Source organism: Pseudomyrmex gracilis, unplaced genomic scaffold, assembly GCF_002006095.1.
Source record: "Pseudomyrmex gracilis isolate BER0280 unplaced genomic scaffold, ASM200609v1 scaffold_167, whole genome shotgun sequence".
In the NCBI taxonomy this organism is placed as follows: domain Eukaryota; kingdom Metazoa; phylum Arthropoda; class Insecta; order Hymenoptera; family Formicidae; genus Pseudomyrmex; species Pseudomyrmex gracilis.
Genome location: NW_018020751.1, coordinates 305,225 through 329,219, shown reverse-complemented (window position 1 = coordinate 329,219; position 23,995 = coordinate 305,225). Strand labels below are relative to the sequence as shown.

Sequence of the window (23,995 nt, the reverse complement as noted above, 5' to 3'; positions counted from 1 at the left end):
CTCGTGGACATGGCTCTAGTTGCTAATGTGCACTACCCATGGACATAGCGATAGCTTAACCAATCGTATCGTTCTATTATATTCAAATAGATATTCCACCAGAAATATCAAATATGGCAGTCTATTAGTTTATCGAGAAATATATGTCATTGACTGGCATATAGGGAAATAAATTGGAGTCACAAAAAACATCATTATTTTATTGTTTAATTCTCATAATGTGAATGCGGTATATAAAACTTAAGACTAAGTTCAGCTTAAAATAATATGTAAAGGACACAAGATCGAAGTGTAAATATTGCCCGCGTAAACTCGATTATCAAACGCTTCATTCAACAAGGTTTTCAGTTTATCTACTTTTACTCCTACAGTATATCTTTCACGAGGTCGGAATTCATACACTCGTTAGTTATTCTTTAACAAGGCTACGCCACTCTTGTATTCTTCTATACTTTTTTTGGCAAGTCTTACGCAAAATGCTGCATATAAAGACTGCGTTCTGACATGTGCGATTAATGTGTGTGTCTGTGATAGCCGATATTGAAGTAACAGCACAATAGGAATAGGTGAGTTGAAAATCTTGCAAGCAATAATTACAAAGCATTTACTAAATGTTCAATTCTTTTAAATGCGACCGATTGTTACAGGATAGATTAAAATTACCACGCTTTTGTTCTAAATTAACAGCTGTATTCTTGTCATGTATTTCTAGTACATGTGTTTTTGAATAAACTTAAGAGCTACAGTTTACACATAAAAATTACAGATAAAAATACATAGACTTAGAGCTATGGACTGAAAAATTGCGGGGTAACGAGCTCGCAACGCTTACAGATCTAATTTCGCGTGCGACGATAACTTTCGCGCGAGCTGCGTTGCGCAACACGTTTGTTTTTTAATCGCGTATCCACCTCGTGTATACAATATATTACACTGATTACACACACACGTAACGGCCTACTTCACGTATCATTTACTCGGCGCGAGGCACTACCGTGCCTCTTGATAGCATCGCATTGACGTCGCGGCATTTTTTTCGCATCGTTAGAGCCAGTCTACAATGAAGGTAGTAAGGCAGTAAGAGTAGAGAGTAAACTATTTTTCGATAAAGTAACAACGGGAATAACGAAATAGGCAATTCCCATTTCGCGCTGCCTACTACCTTACTGTTAGTCAATGAAAGACGCGTGTTAAAAAACGCGAAATAATTACTTGTATAGACAAAAATGAAACAACTCCAAGAACCTTCCCAGCAAACACAGAATATAACTGCTATATAACATAAAAGTAACAGCGTGATATACGTAATATAACAGCTGTTATACTCTATTAACATTGATGTTATGTAACTTTGTTTTATAAATGTAATATAATTATGTTATATGTCTATTATATTGCTTGTTATTAGCTGGTAATGACATTATAACTTTCCTATAACATTTCTGTAACTATATAACAATTATATTACATTCTATTTACATGTTATATTCATATTATATAACTGCAATATACGATAAGTAGGAAATTACAACTAACATGGATGTTACATGCAACGACCATGTTATATTACTTGTTACATTTGTTTTATTACGACAATGTTGCTGTTATATATCTGTGTTTGCTGGGTTACTTCTTACTCTATACCGCCTACTCCCATTGTAGACGGACCTTTACATTGTCGATCGCCGTTTTCACTCAGTCTATATATGTATGTCTATGTAAAAATATAAGTTAAAAACATAAGCGCTATTTAATGTTTGAAGAGCCGTCTATGGGAATAGGCAGTATAGAGTAAGAAGTAAAGTTCTTGGAGTTGTTTCATTTTTGTCTATACAAGTAATTATTTCGCGTTGTTTAACACACGTCTTTCGTTGGCTAACAATAAGGCAGTAGGCAGTGCGAAATGAGAATTGCCCATTTCGTTATACCCGTTATTACTTCACCGAAAAATAATTTACTCTTTACTACTACAGCCTTGCTACCTTCATTGTAGACTAGGTATAAGATTATCGTTTAAGTTTACATTATAATACAGGGTGTCTGATAATGACCGTATAACCGCTCGTAGGCAGGTAGAAGGGATTATTCTGAGTCGAAAAGTCCTGAACCATTTTTTTCTATTACATATGATAAAGGAGTAATTATTGAATAAAGTAAGCCAATCAGCGCAAAAATGTGTATGTAACTGATGTGTAACGTAATATTGTAGGGATCTATCTCTAACTATTTGTGTAAAACTAAAATAGATGCAATAATGTTTTCCTCGCTATTTTTTATACACAAAACTACATGTCTCGGTAAAGTTTAATTTTATTGTTAAACCTAACATTGTTATTTTGTTGATTGTCAGTGCGCGTACTGCAATAAGTTTTTATAATTATTATTTTTTAGTCGTGGCGACAACAAGTATATGCCTTTTTGGCTTTATTGGTCATTGTACAAGAATCTAACGCAGCGACGTTAGTATGTAGAAAAGACGATGAATGTCCAGAAGGACAATATTGTTACATGAAGACTAATTGTGCGCTTTTTACTAATTGTTCGGCTATGTTTAACCGAAGAGAAACTGATTCACCAGCGCGTGACTCTCATCATTGTGGAGATTGTATCGACGGGTAAGAACTATATTTTCTTCATATTTTTTATATCATTATTTAATCGTTTGATTTAGAAGGATGTGATATTGTTAAAATCGTATATGTGTCAGAAAATGTTACAACTTAATATTTTATCCACCATTATATATTCATATATATTTTTTCGATTTATTAGGTTTGTCAGTGAGCCGCGCATCACTGACGTGCGTTCGGCTAAAGGTCGGCGCTGATTGGCTTACTTTATTCAACAATTACTCCTTTATCATATGTAATAGAAAAAAATGGTTCAGGACTTTTTGACTCAGAATAATCCCTTCGACCTGCCTACGAGCGGTTATACGGTCATTATCAGACATCCTGTATATAATTGTATACGTAATTATAACATATAATTACAAAGATAAGTTGATATAATTAGTTTGACTAACCACGATGTTTTGTCTATCAAAAGATGTATTCTCAGTATATTGAGCGTTATTATTATTATTATTATTAGTATAATTGTTGTCTGTATTTGCTGCACCTTCCATAGAAATGCCCGTAGAACGTCTGCAATATATTTTACATCTTAGTAAACAGAGAATATTAAGAGAAAAATATAGACGCACACACACAACACACGTTTACGCGCTCACACAGTCTTTCTCTCTCATTTAGTAATATTTTTCGTATTGCGAATACATATGAACAGAATTTAATTTTTACTTAAAAATTGTATTTTCATCTACACGCTGTATCATTTCGACGTTTAGTGACTAATCTAATATTTCTGAGTAATACATTTGCTGTTAATCAATAAGGTAATCCAATTCACAAAAAAATGCGCGCGTATTTTAGTAGCGTTATTGGACTACGCAGGTTTTTTTAAAAACTTTCATTCTAATTGATTCTCTGCTTGATGCAATATTTTGGTATTATTAGAAAAAGACTTTCAAGTGTTCTGTTTTATGTAATATATTGATTGCAATAAAAAAAACAATTAAGTGTTTTCTCGTAAAATCTGCATACGCAATAACGAAATATATTGTATAACGCTAAAGAGTTAACAATTACCGGTAGAGTAAAACAATGATTTTATTATCCTCACTCATTTTAGTTCATATTTGCATACAATTTTGTAATATTTTTTATAATTAAAAAAAAAAAGTAATTATTTACATAGAAAATCTGCATATTACTTACGACCCGTTCGATGTATTTAATGGAATAGCTTCTTGATGAGAAGTATCGTCTATTGAATGGTATAACTCATTCGTACCATAATTTGCATGGTTAACATACGATGGTGGTACAAACACTGTAGCACGTTGCGTTTCTATGCATGTCTTTTTCTTTTTGTCATTTGGGATGTTATTTTCATCTTCAAATAGATCTGAAAACAGTCATCATACGTAGATGCAAAGTTAACGTGCATATGTTTAATATTGCAAAAGTAAAATATCCTGTTTGTTACAGGACAATTACCGCATTGAAATTTGAATTCTTCGTATTTTTATTTCTGCATTCAATGCGTAGATTGAAAGTAGACATACTGTAATATAATAATTACATTTTTGTTAACGTGTTTTTATTTAATCTATTACTTTCAAAATTATAAGCGTGCGAATATAAGAAGTGAAATTGTTCGTCTAATGTTAATCAATCTATTAGTTTGTGCATTGTATTGTGCAAGTTAGAAAAAATGAGCATTTAATGTAAATTGTGTAAATGTATACCATCTGTAATTTGTTCGTCTCTTTCTGCGAGTAATTAGCGTGCGCATAGCGCGCGTATGTGTTGTGCTAGTATACATGTATAAAAGTGTGTTTAGAAAAAAGAAATTTATTCTAAGAAAGCAGAATCAGCGCTTTGTTTGTTTGATTATTAAAATGTTTCATAAATGTTAACTTTACCATAAAATATTACATTTTTAAAGAAGTTTTTAATCTACCATTTTGTTAATCTATATCAAAATATTCAAACAAATTCAGAGCACCTCATAAAGAGTTGTATACAAAAATATTTCAAAAAAGATTTTTCCAGCAACAACTAAACAAGCAAACCAACATACGCATTTATGCATTATCCGTACGAGATTATTCACATAATCACTATACAATAATATAGTTAGTTCAATTGTTAAATAGTATTATTCACGTAATATTGCGTGATAATTGAGAAAATCGCAACCATTTTTCACACACACACTCAGTACGTACGTATACATACATCCATACATAAAACATAAAATTAAGAAATAAATATGTAAAAACTATTATATATATATATTCTTAATTTTATATTTCATAGGCATTATATACAGATACTATTACTTACTAGTCTCATCTCGAGGGGCACTAGGTATTGGTAACAACATATCTATGTTAGCAGCACATTGATCTTCAGGTTGTTCATTATCAACACATTGGTGGTCCTCATTTGTGCAGCATCCTGAAACGCAACTGGTCTTAACAGTTTTTTACTTAATAAAAAATAAGTTTTTATTTAAGTTTTAAGCTTTTTTTAATGCTTTATACGCGTGTGTAATCTCTAGATATGTATGAAAACAATTACAGCCTAACAATTATTATGTCGATAGATTAACAACAATTAGAAGCAACGCTAACAGGCTGGCATTAGAAGATAAAATTTGGATTTTTTATCTTAAGATAGCGTATGTATACATATATATATGTATTGTATATATATCAAAGATTATCATCTTACCATTGAAAAACTTTGAGAATTTTCTCCAACAAAACCAATAGCTTAGAACATAAACTGTAGTTCCGCAAGCTATTAATCCTCCCAGTATAGGTAGAATTGTTTTCAAATCTGCAAGAACATTAATAATTATACAAATAGAAAAAGATATACATATATAATAATTAAAAACTTTCTTGTTTAGTTCGGGCAAGTTTGAACCTATGTGCAGGATGTTGTGCAAATAATTTTAAATCAATGTGATTAATCCAAACGTTTCGGTTTATTCTATTCAAACCATCTTCAGTGGAATACTTTATTTGAACAATCCCTCCTGAATTTTCATAGACGAAGTGTAAATTAAAATTAAAATTGTCGTTGTCAAAGTTTTAAAATTAGAAAGTCATTGTATGTGTGTATGTCAAGCTTCGTCACTGTTGTTAATATAATAATATGTTAATATAATAGATATATAATAATGTATATCAATTTACTTTAACTTTACTGCATAGGTGGCAAATACATGAAGTTATAACTAAAATGTTAAGTGTTGATTAAATCAACCAATCGACTAATGTGATTAGTCAATTTTGCGACTTGCAACTGCGTCTTATGTAAATAGATCTTTACTATAATTTAATTATTATAATAATACTGTTGTTGTAGTTTGAATGGGTCCTTAACGGTATTTCAATAAAATTTGATCTAAATAATATTTAAAGGCTCGTGAAAGTTTCAAAGAGAATAAAAGACCGATACGAGCCGTTCACAGGATGTTGAGCGGAACTTGTACGTGTATACATATATATGTAAACACCTATGACAAGTTCACTTGTAAATTTTTACAAGTGAGTTTTTTGAATTGAAAATTCAATTCTTAAATGCAATGGCACGGTAAGCCGGAGATTCCAGGTTCGACTCCTGGCCGAGGAGTTTTTTTCGCAATATTTTAAAAATTAGTTAGGGGGGTATTCGGGGTCTTTCATATGTGAGATGCAAATCCCGCATCCCGTATGAATTTAAGAATTGAATTTTCAATTCAAAAAACTCGCTTGTAAAAATTTACAAGTGAACTTGTCATAGGTGTTTACATATATATGTATACACGTACAAGTTCCGCTCAACATCCTGTGAACGGCTCGTATCGGCCTTTTATTCTTTTTGAAAATTTGATCTGTTTACTATGTGTGTATGTGTTTACTATGTTTACTACTATCACAATAGTGACGAAACTCTTGACTCACACATAGTAAACAGATCAAATTTTACAATCGACATACACAATTTTAACTAAAATGTTCGTCATTCGATAAAACAGGAGGAAGTGTTCTATCAAAGAAATCCACTGAAGAAGATTAAAAATAAAGCCGAAACGTTTGGAAAACAAAATTAGCAGATTTATTTATTGCAAAACACCCTGCAAATGGTTCACACTTGCCCAACTACTACCGGAAAAAAATTTAATTCTTCTTTATATCTAACAGAAATATAAATTACTTAAAAATATTACTTACAGAAAAGTGTGTTTGTATTATCTTTATTGTCTTTTTTTCTCTCAATTTCGGCCTTACTTTTACATTTATCTGGTCGTTCACCATTTATATACTCGTCTTCAACAAACCTAATAAATCGAAAAAATATATATGAATATATAATGGTGGATAAAATATTAAGTTGTAACATTTTCTGACACATATACGATTTTAACAATATCACATCCTTCTAAATCAAACGATTAAATAATGATATAAAAAATATGAAGAAAATATAGTTCTTACCCGTCGATACAATCTCCACAATGATGAGAGTCACGCGCTGGTGAATCAGTTTCTCTTCGGTTAAACATAGCCGAACAATTAGTAAAAGGCGCGCAACTAGTCTTCATGTAACAATATTGTCCTTCTGGACATTCATCGTCTTTTGTACATACTAACGCCGCTGCGTTAGATTCTTGTACAATGACCAATAAAGCCAAAAAGACATATACTTGTTGTCGCCACGACTAAAAAATAATAATTATAAAAACTTATTGCAGTACGCGCACTGACAATCAACAAAATAACAATGTTAGGTTTAACAATAAAATTAAACTTTACCGAGACATGTAGTTTTGTGTATAAAAAATAGCGAGGAAAACATTATTGCATCTATTTTAGTTTTACACAAATAGTCAGAGATAGATCCCTACAATATTACGTTACACATCAGTTACATACACATTTTTAACGAAAAACAAATCGAACAGGTCAAGCTTTCCTTAATTTCAAAATACTTTATTACCAGTTAAAGCAAAACATTCAGTTAATTACAGTTAATACAGTGTAATTTATTGTAAATGTGTGTGTGTGTGTGTGTATAGTGCGAAAAAAAATTAATTTTATTTTGATAAGTTTAATTGCAATAACAGTGCTGCACAAGAAAAGCTAACGCACCATTTTCACACAGGGAAAATTAGTCCTGCGGCTGAATAATCGCCGAAGACCCAAGAGATGCAGCAAAAGATGATGACTCATCGCTCACAGATCAAAGCATTACTTCAGTGTGTGCGCGCAAAAGTGCCCTAGCAACTCTCCAGTTTTCCGTAGCATTGATTATAAATCTTATAGATCTCCCTTGCTTTTGTTACATTGCACACGTATAAATAAATTATCACACCATTGTAAAAGACGGCATAATATTTATCTTCGGCAACGCTACGTATTCCACATCCGCTTGCGATACCGAAAATGCGTAATGTAAAACGTGTGATACCGCGTGTATGTTATTTGAAATCAAGGTTTGATTTTTTTCTTTGATAATTCGGTGGTTTTTTTCCCGTTTCTTTGTTCTCTTTCCGATTCTTACGCTCCTCAACGAAGGATGATGAAATCACACGCGATATTTTCTTCACGAATCTATTTATTTTCGAAACCTGATAATTTGTTGAATTTATAGACTATTATTTTTTGATATTATTATATATATATATAGTGTGTTGTTATAGTTCATGCTATCAAATATTTACACACTGATTGTGTGTGTGTGATATTGGAATATTCTAGATAATTCTCTTCTCGCGCTGTAACCTCTACTGAGTATTAGGATTTTTTTGTTTGGCTTTATTGAGGCACGTGAAAAATTTATCTTTAACTAAAATAAAGTTTTAAGCAAATCAATCAGTCACAAATCAGCATTATCTTTCGTTAGCGAGAAAATGGCCTGTGATTGAGTATTTGGGGGATTTGCTTACAATCTTACGATTATGATTTAACTTTTTTTTATGTGCGAAGCATTTTACTAACTGAAATATGTAAAAAGATGTGTAGAAGAAAATCCTGTTCTTGCGAGATTAATAAATTCTAATACAATTTATTTACAAAATTTGGATTTGATGATAACAACCACCGATCTCGCAGCCGTCTATTCAGCCGCGAAATTTACTAGTTGCAATACACGAAAAGTTCTGGAAGGTATAGAAGAGCGCTCTCTATTGTCACAATTCTTTTCCATTATATTCTTCACGATGTAATATTCTAAACACAAAAGAAGTTCGGCTGTACACTAGTACATTTTATTTTACGATTTTTTAGTTTTCTTTGACCTTTTTTTTGTTGCAAGATGATTTTTTATACATGTTTTTACACTTGGGCCTTAAACACACAAACGATTGTTTTGTCAAGAGGCTATTTTATAACGTGTGAGAAAATTATTCAGAAGCTATAGATTTTTGTACATACAGGTAATATACAGGTAATACACACAGGAGCAGTATCTTTATAGCATTTTTTAAATCCACGTGGCGAGAAAATCGCTCGTGTGTCTGAGGTTTTTACGTAAAGATTTTTATCTTGTACGGGGCGAGTTTACATAAAAAAATACGTAACGAATTTGAAGTCACAATAACCTTACATACGAATCATGAAATTTAGTTATATAGTAAGTCTCCAAAAAGTTAAATTATAATAAATTGATGAGTAATAGCCAACAGACTCAAGCCGGTATTCATAGTCGGATTCATTTAAGATAGTTCTATTTTAATAGAAGAAACTTGCAAAAAACAGTTTGAGATAACATTAAAAGTAAATTGGTAACAACAAGACACAAACAACACACAAAAAAAGATACAATAAATATATTTGTTAACTTACCATTTTGTTAAATTTATTTTACTCTGACGTACAGGAGCAATATCAACCTTCTGGCAAGTAATTTAATAATATAAATTTGAATCTCAAAATCATTTAACTTGTTTCTCCACTTTGACAAACTCATTCACTTTTGTTCACCCAAAACGTTCTCGACTTAGCAGACCTGAGGCGAACGGAACACGTCTGCGAAGTTACACACGACTGAAGCAAGTGACTGAAAGAAGCAAGTGCCAGAAGCTCTGGCCCAGTCAGACAAGAGTGAACCTGCACAAACGTGTTGTCGAGCATCCAATCAGAGACATGGCTCGGTTATGACCTTGGATTTTGATAAATAAAGGAAGGGAGATGGCAGAGTATACATATATGTATACTCATTGGTCCCACAAAATTCACACGCGAACACAACAAAATTGAAAAAAGAACAAAAAAAATTGAGAAAAGATGAGATTTATTTTTTATTTATGTAAGTATAATTGTTAACTTATGTAGTACAAATTCACAATGTGCAAACGTATAAATAATAACGTGAATCAACTAAATAAATTATACATCTTTCTTTCGATATATATTTAAAAAGAAGAACTAAAACTTATATATTAAAAACTTACATTTCTGCACATAAATTAAAAGCATACTTTAGATGTATGATGTAATAATTTAATTAAAGCTATTACACCAGAGCATTACATTCTGTATAAATTATTAATTGTTAATCAAATATAAATAAAAAGTACTTTTTTTGTAAAGAAAAACATAAATATAAATATATAAATGAAATATGTGTAAGTGCATATAGTTTCGTAAATATAGAAATATACGTATAATATACGCACAAATAAAAGAATAGATTTATTCTCTTTTAAGGAAGTATTTTCTCCAACTTTGTCTATTCAATCCTACTTGGTAACAGACCTTTAAAAAAGATCAGGATGTGTTGTTGCCAAGCGACTTTAATCGGTGAAAATCAAGGGTAGGTTGTTGCCATGCAGAAAGAAAATTGAATTTTTCGGGTTGAACCACATTGAAATTGAAATAATGACTAAAAGTATCAACTGTGTATATTATTATAGCAATAAGTTTGAAATTTTAAGCTAAAAGTAAACTTTTAGATAAATTAATGTAAAAATAATAAACAGATCATAAATACAACAGCAAAAATCAAATCAAAAAGGTGAAGCATGAAACAATTAAAATTATGGTAAATTAATTCTTTAATCAATCACATCACACGTTACAATTAATAATATTTCGATATATCAAATCTTCAATCGCTCACAATTTGATTAAAAAATCTTTAATCTTCAACAATTTAATTGCTCTTTTGATTTAATTAATTTAATATTTTCTAAAGTTTGTAAAATATATGTATTAAAAAAACATAAAAGAATGATAACAATACTTATATTATTAGATAATTTTTATCAAATATATGTAAGGAAGAATCATTACACGGCTAAAATCGAGTCTTTATATGTATATTCTCTTATATTCTTTATGTATTATATTCTTGTATATTCTCTTATATTTTCTGTATGTATTATTCTTGTTTTCGAATTTAACGACTGATAATCTCACGATAGGCTTGTATACCTGCGCGATTGTCAAGGTGATAAATATTTGCGATTCTCACCTTTGCGATGTTTGTTGTTTGCCGGTTGACGACTCAACCGACAATTTTGAAGCGAAGAAAACACGATAACATCGCCGAAAACCGAGGTGATGAGAAAAAGGGCTTGCGGAGCCAGCGAGAGAGAATACGTAGCCGTCGATAAGAACAGATCAAGAGACGCGAGAGATCGAAGCGCGATAGATCGATTAGAGTCGTACTGTTAAGTGCAATTGTATCACTTTCTTATTAAATTTAATTAATACACTTTTTAAATAAAATAAAGTGTTCAATTTATATTAATCGTAATATCCCTACATATATACATATACATGTATGTATAATTTGCGTGATATTTTTTACACTTTGGTAATTATGCAATAAAAGTTAAAAAACCTTTTGTGTAAGCAATATAAAGAAAGATAAACTAAATTAAATGAACTTGTGTAGTTTTTTTTCTGCAGTTTTAAATTAAATAGCAAATCCGAACATGATAAAGCAAAATTGACATATTTGCGACAAAATGCCCAGATAACATTTCTTGCGTGCAAGGTTTGCGCGCGTTAAATTAAAAATTTAAATTTATGTAAATCTTGTATGTGATTTGCCTGAATTTTGCTTGTGAACATATTTCATCGCGCACACGCGTGCATATTACGCACAAGAAACTACCCAGCAAACAATTTCTGACTGCGCAGACCTGGCAACAGAAACTGTGTGCAGAATCGCTACAATACGGAAACATGCTTTGTGTGCTGCCAAAGCTGTTGACACACAGACACAAAAAACGTAACGTGATCACCAAAACCATATCCTACTGAAGACACAGATGGATATGGATTTAGTAGCAGTTAACGACAAAATCGCGACATCTGACAACCAAATTGTTTGCTGGGTATCCAATATACCAACAAATAACGCGCAAATTGCTAACATATTGCAAGTTATTTACTCTTAATTTGACATTGTATTACATACTTAGGATGAATGAGTCGTTCTTGTGTGTGATGACTGGATATTCACGTACAAAATGCTGTCTAGATTTATATGCTTCATACGACGACGCACAGGAATACGATTTTGCTCGCAAAATGTTATCTGGGTGATGTCTTTCAAATGGCGCAATGTTAACAACTCGCAACTGCATTTGTTCAAAGTATAACACAAAAAAACGTAAGTACTAAGACGTAAGAATATCAAACAATCACAGATCTCAAATGTAGCCTATTTTTGCTCTTTTTAATAAAAAAATAAAGGAAACTGTCGCTATATATTGTAACTATAAACTATCAATGTTTATTACGGCCGTTAGTTGTCAAAAAAAATATTTGCTTTTTTGATGAAAAATATAAATATATATTCTAGATGTAATTATTATATATATTACCAAAGACATGTAGTGAAGAATATATGCATTAAAAAAAATATAATAACGTAAAATATGATAAATTGTTAAAGAAAATCATTGTTATTACATGTAGCAATTTAATTTGAAATAGAATCAATGTCAGACTCTAAATCAGGGAAATCTGTGAAGAAATACAACATTTTTTTCTTTCAAGTAAAAAACATAATGTGTATTTTTTTTTTTTTTTTATCTTAGTACGTATGTACATATACACTAATAAAAATGGAAACCGTCTTACAATCTAATGCAACGTGGGTACAAGCAATATATAATGATGTAATACATAAAAGTTTCAAACGCATATCCTGTGGTTTTGAGTCATTAGCTACTTTGCAAAAAACGCATCGAATCTCAAAAGAAAACTAATTTTATCACTGAAAATTAAATGTATTGTTTTAGTTTTGTAAAGAATTGCGTGTGTCTCACAAAAAAATTGAATTTTATAAATTTTATTATCGCTTATATTCAATCACTTTTGTGAATGATGCTATGAATACTATTTGCCACTATCTGTGTACGCTTCTTAGCAAAAATTACATTTTCAAAGAAGAGACACAATAATTTAATTCAGTAATTCAGTACCATTATTTGATTAAGAGAAATGATAGAATAACTATTTCACAAACAGTCCATGATGCGCGGCGGTGCGCGCACTCTTGCTCAGGCATAAGGTTATCACATGGTCAACACACAGTGTTTTTTTTTTTTTTTGTTTTTAAGATGTATAAACTTCTTTTTGAAGGAGAATATTGATAATTATATGGAAGATAGTGTGCTTTTGCGCGATTCTGTTTCTCAGATTATCGAAATATATTTACGAAGTATACGCTCCCATCTTCTTCCCAGGTACTACTTTATCATTTAAATTACTGTATAGCACAGGCTCCCCTAGGTCATATGTCGTTAGCTGCAAATTGTTTTACATAACTTCCATTCCACTATTTTGTGTATTCTCTGTAAAGCCTAAGGTGGATGTAGGTGCATCTTGTGAAGTATCTTCCAACGATGGTGCTTCCATACCGTCGGGAAGATTGTTTGTTGTTCCAGTTGGACAGTCATCCCAATTGATTTTAAATCTAGTGACACGTGGTTTATCCCCTAGTATATTCCTCTGAACTTTTTCAAATTGCGGCTGTGGAGGTGGATTCTCTCGAAGTTCTGGATCTGTATACTCATTATTTATAAAGTAACCCACACGTACAAATTCATGACCCCTGTAGGAACAAGTCAGCAACACCACTGTTACGCCAAGAGCGTCGTTAACTGGAATCCTACTGACGTCAGGTGGATCAGCCTGAAATAAAAAAATATGATAGTTTTCAAGTTGTCAAGCAATAAAATTTGATGATATGAAACAATCATATATTATTTCTGACATTTTACCTGAAATACAAACATATGTCTTCCTTCTGGTATTGGACCAACATAAATGGTATCTAGAACTTGATCGAATTCTTCTGATTCTGCACTGCCAACATATATCATCTTCCATTCCAAATCTAAAATAAATATCAATTATATGTTATTCAATATGAACAAACTGACAGAATATAAACTCTGTAAAGTATAACTAATAGATATTTGTATCATACATATTTAAACACATGACACTTAAGTAATAGATAGATAGAGAGTTCTCAAAGACTTGTCTATAACACTTAGATAAAGTCTATTGTATCTTTCTGAAGATCATCTCTAACCATCTACTTTCCTTTAAAATAGAAGAAGAACATTTAATGAATCTTATTTTTCATTATAATTAGACATATTATATACCAATTCTTTCATAACTACGTGTGTCAGTGTTGTGTAAAGTTAACCTAAAAACGGAGCATCCAAACATTGTCTATCGTAAACTCGATAAAAAGGATAAAGTATCGAAATTCTTGCGCGGTTCATCGTATTTATAAAAATTTAGTATCGCACCTTCTTTCAGCTCCTCGATGCATTCGAATGTAACTTCGAATTGGAACGGGTTCAAAAACGGCGAGGGATTGTCGAGAACGGCGACGTTCACCAACTGAACTTTGGCCATGATATATTATCGAACGAATACAAAGGACTTTTGGGCGACTAATACGTTTTCGACAGACACACGGCAACAATTCTGAGCACTTTTAACATGCGATACGCAAACATGAACCGTGACAATTTACGCTGTTATCGACATTGACCGCGAGCAAACCTGCGAACCGATGGATAAACAACTTCATCGCAACACGCGCAGGATAATTTGGCGGCAAACCAACCGAAGTGCGTTTCCGGTGATATTCATGCAGTCGTTAAAACCCGAAAGTCAATTGTTTTTTTTTTTTTTTTTATTTTTTTTATTGAAATGTAACGAACACCGATGCAAGCGTGACGAGAAATTCGCGTTAGAATTAAATAAATATAAATCAGCGTGCGCACCACACGTGTTCAATGTGCTCTATTTTCGCGCTATAGTTCATTTAAAATAAAACTTCATTTTAAAAATAAAAATCTATAATTTGTTTCTATTATATAAAATAAAATAAATATTACGTATGACACACTAAGTTTTGATATTTATACAAAATATCATCAGTGACTGATATTCGCAGTTTTATCTTAAATTTAAGATTACCTTGAATTTCATTTTGATGTTCTGTATGAGCTGTGTTATTAGCTACACATCATCTTGAGATCATCTTAAGGTGATTTCAAATATAAGATCGGTTTGTGAATGTTAATAATTGTCAATTTAAAAATTTGAATGATGTATGAATCACGTGATTTCCGGTATTCAATACTATCTACATAAGACACAGAAGCAAGTCTCACGGAATTGACCAATCACGTTGATCAAATCGGCCAACGTGATTAGTCAATTTCGCGAGACCTGCAACCTGCGTAAACGGGCCTTAATGCCCAATTTCTTCATCTCTATATAGATATATAAGTTCTTGATCTAGAAGAACTTTATTTAAAAGATAAAGTATATCTTTTTGCGTGTCTTTGAGCTGGTTGTTCCTCCTTCCGATAAATCTCAGGTTACTCGACAGGTATTATCATATAGATTACCCGATACTTTATTTGAAGGTGGAACAACTAGAATCCTTTATTCAGAGGATACCTATCGGAAGATATGAAGAAATCGGGCCTAAAGTGGGTCTTATCAGAAGATTTTACTCATGTGTGTGGTGCGTTCCCGTCAGTGAGCAAGTCAACCAATCACAAGCCGGTATTCTGTTGAACGTGAATTATATTTGAGAGAACGCCGACCTGTGATTGGTTGATTTGCTTAAGTCTTGTTTAAAATGTTTCTTTCATGTGTTCCCGACTTTATCGTATCCCCCGTGGGACTCGGAGCAGAAGACAGAACGACGGCCATTTTATTTTTTGACGTTACTGTGGTTTGTGGTGCCTTGCGGTGTTTGCTCTGTAGAAATCTGTCTCCTACTTGAGCCAATACAGCACCAGTGTACCATAGGTATCCGTCTTTCTCTCACACAGGAGTGCGCCCGACGACGACGACGGCGACACGGGAAGAAGGAGGTGGTGGAAGTGGAAGAGGTGGAGGAGGAGAAGGACGACAGGAGAAGGAAAGAGGGAGGAGCGACGGACGGAGTGTCAGCAGCAACGGCCACGGTACCTGGACAAATCTTTGTCTTCGGTGCGCATTAAAAACAAGATAAGAGCGAAGTGCAGAGATAACGATAAAGACATCGCACGTCAGTGACATATCGTGACCGCTCTCTCATCGTCGTCGGCGACGACACCGGAGCGGGAAGAGGAGGAAGAGGAGGCAGAGAAGGCGGAGGAGAAGAAGGAGCGGTGTGACGGGAACGGTCTGTACGCGCGATCGTCAGTCGCGCACGATCGAGTAAAAAGTAGTTTCGTTTGCGGCTCGCGGTTTACAAATCGGGCGAGCAAGTGAATATCGGAGGGAACAAGATTACGAGGTGTGACGAGTTGGAAGTGACGTTGACAAATAACGATCACGACGACGGCCACGACGACGTCGAAGACAACGACAAGGACGAGGAGGACGACAGTCGTGATACGACGTTCTCGTATGCGACGGTGCATTTAGAACATCGTAAAAGCGAGATCATCGGATTGTGATTAGTTACATCCTGTCTATAGAAGAAGATCCTCTCGACGACGACGACGACGACGTCGTGTTCGTCGATATCGTATTATCGTACGGTGCACACACACACACACACAGTCACGCGCCACCGCGTACATCAGCAGCGCCACCAGGATGGAGAAACGAGCCGCTTTTGTGCTGCTGGGGATGCTATATTTAGCGGCGGGCACCCTCGTCACAGTCCAGGCAGGTGAGTTTCTCTCAGGCACTGCTCTTCTTCTCTCGGCGGCCAAACACGCCGATCGTTTATTTGTATCCCGCTGCGCGCACGCGACAACTCGGGTTTTCCTCGTAAGACGATTCCTGGTATCTCGTCGGTCATTTACTATGTACCCTCTCAGCGGGACATCGACGATAACGTCGACGAATGATCGTCTCTCGTAAAAAGCACCTGACTCCGTGTTCGCTATTCAAACGCGAGAATGACGACAGAAGACTTTTTCCACGAAAAACTTGTCGCCAATCCCGTAGCGGTCGATACGACGGACAGCTTAATCGCGACATCGCGATTTGTACGTAGGTTGATGCCAGTTGACGTTTACGTTGACCGATAACGCAATTTCTGAAATGGGAATTGTTACATTAATGTGGATCGCGATTTTTATCGCGAATATCAGATCGCAGGAATCTTTGGGATTGGGGTTACCGTTGTTCATTACCAAACAGACGTCAGCACATTTACCGTGTATCTTTATAACACGTATATTTCTCCTAAGATCTCTATCATGTGATACTTTCAACGTTATATATATATATATATATCTACCGATAAACTTTACAGACTGCAATATATCAAAGATCACGTTATCGATGACAAAATTATTGCGTGCGTGATATAATTTCCTGAACTATCGTCTTATGTACTTTTTCATTACTCTTAGTCGTCTCTCATGGTCAGTTTAATTCGATATAACAGGAAAACACTTCTCTAAATTAACGTGAAACTAATTGATCTACGTATTTATTTTAAATCAATTCTATCAGGTTATGTCATTTTGATTTTAAAATCAAAATAGGTTTCAGGCAATGAAACTCAAGTAGATACGTATTGTAAAACGATTTCTCTTTTAAATTTTTTGAAACAAAAATTATTTTTTTTTATATAATCGATCGTTTCAAACACAACTATTTTAGAATTCAGAATCTACATCCATCTGATAGTTTCTATCAGAAATTTAATCTGGCTTAAATATGACTATCTTCCTTCAATCTAATTGTTATTAAAATACCAAAGAAAAAACAAGTCATCTGTTAGATATATAATTGTATATAATTGTTATTATTTATTACAAAGACAAACTATTGATAGATTGAATGTCCCGTTTTGATTTTTTTTTTTTTTTATACCTCCAATAATACTACAACGCGCTTTTATCAAGATGATACGCCCACATTTGAGACGAGTGCCGCGGAAACCTTTCCAAGACAAAAATGAAAATGAATAAATTTTACTTCTCTGATTTCTATTTATAATCACACTAAAGACACACAGTTGTACTACTAAGTAAAATTAAGATGGATGGGTTTAGCTCTCGAATTAGCTTAAAGATGTGTTCATGCTTTAAAATACAGCAAAGACAGTTTTATACATCTTCATACATTTCCAGAAAATTATTGGTTTTGATCGAGAGACTCGACAACAGGCAAAGATTGTCGAGTAGGCAATGTTAACGGAACAAAGCGTGTTTATTAAAACAATTCGCGGTTTGTTGACTATCACGTGGCGAGCATTGCTTTCTAGGTCATTTAATGAGACTTATCGACACGCGTCGAGACGCGTTCTAAAAAAGTTTAGTCGATAATGCTGCAAATGTGTGTGCATCTCCGCGACTTACGGTATGCTGCACTCATCGCGGTTCACTGCCCATGTTTCTTCATGCGCTGCACATTAATCTTTAGGAAATTCGCAGTTTGCGATTAAAATAATCTGTACAAATTAACGACATCAATGTGTGTGTGTGTGTGTGTGTGTGTGATATAACATCGCACAGTAATATAGATAATTAATGTGTAAGCACTTTCATATGTTATGTACGTGTAACAACATGCACACACGTGCACGTGTCAATTCTTTTGTATCTTCCTATGTACATACATACACGGTCATTGACTCCACGGCAAATATTTTTTATATAAAGTTATCAGAAATCAGCACGTTTTATTAACACTCGCGCAGTTTCATAATAAAATGTTTAAATGCCGCATCATAAAATATATTTTGGCACTTGAAGCTATTGCATCACGACAAACTTTATTAATAAAAAGAATAAGAAAGAAAAAAACCATAAAGAGTCAGAGCAATTAGGGTATAATTATCGCGCTAATTATTTTACTTGAATTGCGCGAGAAAACGCAAGACGAGCGTTTTCTATTACTGAACTAACTACGCAATCTTATCTCTGTAATTTGAAATGATTGAAATTAAAATTTTGTCGAAAGTGTGTGCAATATTCAACAATACACGTACACGTTTTTTTTTTGCGGAATAACTTTTTTGTTTAACATTAATAATAGCCGAGAACAAAATAAAACACTTTTTTTTTTTTTCATTGAACTTCTTTGATCACATATCTTGATGCAATCACTAATCGATCTTTTTTGCAAACATGAGCTTGTAAAACATCTTTTTAGCGCATTGAAGAAATAAAAAATATTTTTTATCCCTATAATAAAACACAGCGGTACAGAAATAATTTTCAGCATGTACGTCATTGCGAGATGTTACTTTCACAAGGAAGGTCTCTCTTTGTAAGATGTTGCCAAGTTTGAACACTTCTGCTGCATAAGTCGGTATTCCGCATGCACACACGCAGAGAGTATCACGTCATAATGCAGATTTTGCAACGCGATCGACGGCGTTTTTTTATGGCATCTGATAGATCGCTTCTGAAATCGCGTAAAAGTGCAATTTTTTTACGCGGCATACCACCGTCTTCTTTGTCCTACAATGCATTACCGTCAACAACGATGACAATAACGACCACGTCGAGGACCGACGATGCCGATCGACAACGATGGCGAACTATTCGTGCCGCGGCAACTTTTGTTGCGCAACGATTGACCTTATTTTCCGTCCACCCAGAAAACTCGACTCGGTTTTCTCGCGAATGATAACTCGCATGTTTGTCTACGGGGAGTATATAGACTTAGCTCTAATATACACAACCGGAGAAGAAAGAAGAGAGAGAGAAAAAAAGAAAAGTTAGAAAACGCGGTCTTTTTGCCTATCTCTGGACCGGACGCTAAAAATTTCATTCCGAACAGCTGTGTGTGGCTCATCTATTTTTACATCTATAAACCGCGACACGGTGATCAAAATATTTCAAATTGAATCGGCGTCGTCTCGCCAAAACCGCAACCCACGTGACTGTCGTAGACTTTATTTTGATCGTTTTAGTTGTCAAGGTCAAGGTACGGATTTAAAATTTGTATCTTTTTCATCGAGACTATATCTTTGACATACGTGGATAATATTAAAAAGAGATTTTGAGAATTGTGAAAACGCGCGACAAGCTAATTGAAAACTAAACTGGAATTAATAACATACATGTGAATACCGGTTTTCTTTTCCTGGAAAACTGGGTATGACTGTATGTACGCGTAGTTCGTATCACAAAGCGCGACATAAACCTGATACATACACAGTCAGCTGAGAATGTGAAGTGAATACATTTCGAAGGATACGTCCTCCAGTCGCGCGTGTAAAATTCAATTTCGCTTGAAATGTCACTTATTTAAAATCTAATCGTTTATTGCAAAAACATTTCTGCGTTACCTTTCGAAGTGTTTTCTCTTCAATTCGCGAGCGACAAAAATTGCGGTTCCGCCGCCAGGAATATAGGTACCGAAGATAATTAAAAGTCCGTTATAACCTCCGGTCTGGTAGCCCGGTTTGCGGATTATTCAGCTGCGTGAAGCCGTCATGAAAGCACGCTTAAAATAACATTCGTAGTTTATTGATTTTCTCGGAGTTATACCATGCTCAGCTGATTCGCATTTAACGCCATGCCAGTCCATCGGACAATTCCCTTTCAGTACGTTTTGGCCTAAATTGCTCGGGATGTTTGCCTGGAAATGAAAACATCCCTCAATTAGAGAACAATTTTGAAACGCGTGTATTCGATCGGTATCAGCAGTGGAAGATAATGACACAGGTCATATAGTAGTTTTAGTTAACAAACTACTTCAATTGATTTCTCTGTGGTTCCTGGCACGTGGCGAACCGCGTTTCATCGAACCTCGTAAAGAAGTAACAAATGTTGCGCGTGTGTTTGATTGATTAATATACAAAAAAACACGCGTTAGAAATAATAAATTTATTAGAAATAATATATTTAAAAATAGAAATAATAAATTTATTAGAAATAATATACTTAAAAAGATAAAAAGAAGAAAAATAGAAAGACGGAACGTGAAATTGTCAATAATAAACAAAAGGATACGAACAAATATACAAAATGTTCGTATGTGAAAATATGATTTTATATATCGGACATTTTGTATATATTTGCTCGTATTGGTCCTTCACTTATAGTAGTTTTTACTGAAGATAAAAAAAATTGATTGACACAGTAAACTATATAGGGGATTAAAAAAACATATGGAAGAAAAAAAAATCGATATTCTAAAATGTGATTAAAGCTGCAAATTATATCTCAAGACTGTTTTACACTCTACGGGAGAGAAACATTAAGACGCTTAATAACTCCTTTTGATGAGAATAATTGAGCGTGCGTTAAACGAACTATTTGTTCTTAGAAGTTTGTCTTTGTTGAATATTTCTTCCAGTATGAAGTGGTTATCAGTATTAACGCGTTATAGATTATAAGTAGAAGTAACTGACTAAAGTGGTTTGCTTTACACAAGCTGTTCTCTGTTAGAGTCGTTGTTAATAAAGCTATAAAACACTTTATTTTGACCACCAAGCTGTTGTATATTCGTGTACTGACTCATATTTTCACTGGCATATGCCAGCGCTTTGTTGCTACTGTGAAACTTTATATGACGCATATAACTCACACACACACACACACACACACACACATACACACAAATAAGCGTACGTCATCACGTTGGTATAATTTTGCCAACTAGTCATTAACACGCAGTAGCGACTGCTGAGAAGAGAATTTCGCGTAAACTTTACTCGAATATTTATCGATTTGTGTATATCACGAGTCTTCGTAAGCTTTTGTGCAAATATTATTTAAGATACAAGATTATTGTGCAATCACACTCTGAAATAACACGAAAATAAATTAACAGAGTAACAGGAAATTGAGCGAAAAAATCTAATAAAATTGAAACTCCTATACTAAGATTTTACGTTGTGTTTTTAAATGATTATTTATCAAAAAATATTTTGTAACAAATTAAAAATTTTAAAATGAACTACTTTGAATATTACTAGCATGAGAACAGTGAACTAGCAATTAATTTTAATTATTTCTAGCGAATTGCTTTACCCTTTATTTTTTCTCGTGAATATTCATGAGATAATTAACTAATTGTCACACGTGTAATCGATTCAGTCTCTGTCTATGTGACATTCGCACAAACATGTGATCTGTTGGATGTAACAAGTTCTTGCTAAGTATATTGAGAGGTAAACACGCTTAACATGCACAGGTATAATCGGTGTTCAGATCTTTTAAGATAAGAACAAATATGTGTTTTTGTCGTAAATTCTATTTTTCACAAGTCATCATTTTATCATATGTTGTCGTTCTAACATCGACGCAAATGCGAGTCTTGGAATAAATTATTTAATGTAAAAAGATAAATTTATTTGCTTAAAATACATAAACAGTTTTTTTTTACAGATAATACAAAAGTAACTTTAAAACCCAAAAATTTAATCACACTAATACACATGATGTTTCTGTCTTCCAAACGTGCGTGTGAACTTTAAATTTTATCTTTCTCAATAGAAGTAACGTATTCGGGGCCAGCGATCGTGAACGAAGGTCAACCTTGGGACATAGAATGCAGTGGACTCAAAGAAGACGATAACATCAGATGGACAAGAAACGGCCAGACGCTGGAACCTGAATTGTCTAGCGGTCAGCTGGTTGTCTTCTCTAAACGTGGCAGTGGCAGCAGCAAACTTTCTACGAGTCAAGCGACGGAAAGTCATGATGGGGATTACAAGTGCACATCCGACAGCACGGAGTCTTTCCATCTCTCGATACATTTCGGTTCGTAGCACAAAAAATTCAGTACTACAAAAAATGAAAAATCGAATTTTACTCAAAATTTTGTTGGAAGTGTTTCCTGTAGTTTTTCTGCGACATTGTATATGTTCACTTTTAGTCTTTAATTCGACTGTATATGTGTATATCATTATTATTTTATTATCAGTTATTACGCGGATCATTAAACGAATATCTGTTTACACGACAGCTAAATTATCGATAAGGTTAATAAGTCAAGTATTTGCACATTCACGTACGTACATACACGGCCTAAATCCTATATCTGTATTTTTTTTCTTACCATCTGATAATACTTGATAACTGATATTCTCTGTCGTTGCCACCTCTCGAACAGACTTCTGATAATTGCCTTGTTGCGTATGAGAGATGTTTTACTCATATTTTTCCATCAATACTAAAATATATATTTAGTAAGTATCAAAAAATAAAAATAATTCACAGACATTAATGATATTACACACACTATTTCTCATCGAGCAATGGTAATTGTTAAGGTAAGACACAACTTTAAAAAATCTGGGACTGTTTTCCTAATATAATATTATGTATGTAAGTATTATTTAATACACATATATTACATAAAACTTATATTCTTTTACCATTATTATGATATTAAAACTACTCTTTCGCGCATATAAATAATTTGTCAATTTTTTCACAATCTTAAGTAGAATCATTTGATATAAATGTGCGTATTTAAACATATTAAACTGTATCTATATTATAATTCTTTTTTTTATACATATATTATACATTAGTCACATGTTTCTAATCACGTACGTCTACTTGAAATATCGTACGTCATGCTAATATCATAGATAAAGAAAGGAGAGAGTTTTAATCTTCTGATAAGCAAAGTGTGAGGTATTTTTATACTTGAAAAAAAAACAGCACGTTTTTCTAACTTAAATGAAACAATAACACAGTTACATAGTTCACGTAATAACTGAATGAACTTATTTTACAAAAGTAGGATGTATGAATTGTATGTATCTCTCTACAGTTACCGGGTGTGTTTTTCTTAGCTATTATTATAGAATATTTAGGACGACGTTCTAAATATATCGGTAGTAGTACTAGTAGTAGTAGTCGCTATTACTCGTGCATTGTAATATATATGAGAAATTTATAATAAAGTTATAAACAAAAAACTAAAATATAATAAATTATATATATAACAAAATATGATTTTAACATCTTTTTTTTTTTTTAATGATTAAGTGAGACAAAAATATACAAACATGGA

General features: G+C 33.3%; 3 protein-coding genes across 7 annotated transcripts in view; 1 reads left to right on the top strand and 2 right to left on the bottom strand.

The window, feature by feature from the left end:
- Positions 1 to 2,925: 2,925 nt before the first annotated feature.
- Positions 2,926 to 9,945, bottom strand: LOC109857622 (putative uncharacterized protein DDB_G0282499). Of its 5 annotated transcripts, none has more exons than XR_002250521.1 (8): positions 9,407 to 9,945; positions 7,058 to 7,281; positions 6,794 to 6,900; positions 5,304 to 5,411; positions 4,914 to 5,027; positions 4,062 to 4,128; positions 3,780 to 3,969; positions 2,926 to 3,146 (listed from the first exon to the last, which is right to left on the bottom strand). XR_002250521.1 is itself a non-coding variant. In XM_020434122.1 (8 exons), the coding sequence occupies exons 3-8, from the start codon at positions 7,162 to 7,164 to the stop codon at positions 2,990 to 2,992; spliced, it is 783 nt and encodes a 260-aa protein (XP_020289711.1). In that variant the 5' UTR covers positions 7,165 to 7,281; positions 7,376 to 7,463; positions 7,712 to 7,785; the 3' UTR covers positions 2,926 to 2,989. The 5 variants fall into 5 exon arrangements, 4 of the variants coding, with proteins under 4 accessions (XP_020289711.1, XP_020289708.1, XP_020289710.1 ...); XM_020434122.1 differs by lacking the exons at positions 4,062 to 4,128; positions 9,407 to 9,945 and adding exons at positions 7,376 to 7,463; positions 7,712 to 7,785; XM_020434119.1 differs by lacking the exon at positions 4,062 to 4,128 and having other exon boundaries at positions 9,407 to 9,940.
- Positions 9,946 to 13,116: 3,171 nt separating this feature from the next.
- On the bottom strand, positions 13,117 to 14,712 carry LOC109857621 (histone chaperone asf1). Its single transcript, XM_020434118.1, has 3 exons — positions 14,347 to 14,712; positions 13,804 to 13,919; positions 13,117 to 13,714 (listed from the first exon to the last, which is right to left on the bottom strand). Exons 1-3 carry the CDS (start codon positions 14,453 to 14,455, stop codon positions 13,340 to 13,342), a joined length of 600 nt encoding a protein of 199 aa, XP_020289707.1. The 5' UTR covers positions 14,456 to 14,712; the 3' UTR covers positions 13,117 to 13,339.
- A 1,078-nt stretch (positions 14,713 to 15,790) lies between these two features.
- Positions 15,791 to 23,995, top strand: part of LOC109857635 (basigin) — a 10,579-nt gene continuing 2,374 nt past the window's right edge. Inside the window, exons 1-2 of the mRNA XM_020434142.1 lie at positions 15,791 to 16,724; positions 22,465 to 22,731. Coding sequence (XP_020289731.1) covers positions 16,649 to 16,724; positions 22,465 to 22,731 — 343 coding nt within the window. The 5' untranslated portion in view covers positions 15,791 to 16,648. The remainder of the gene's footprint in view (positions 16,725 to 22,464; positions 22,732 to 23,995) is intronic.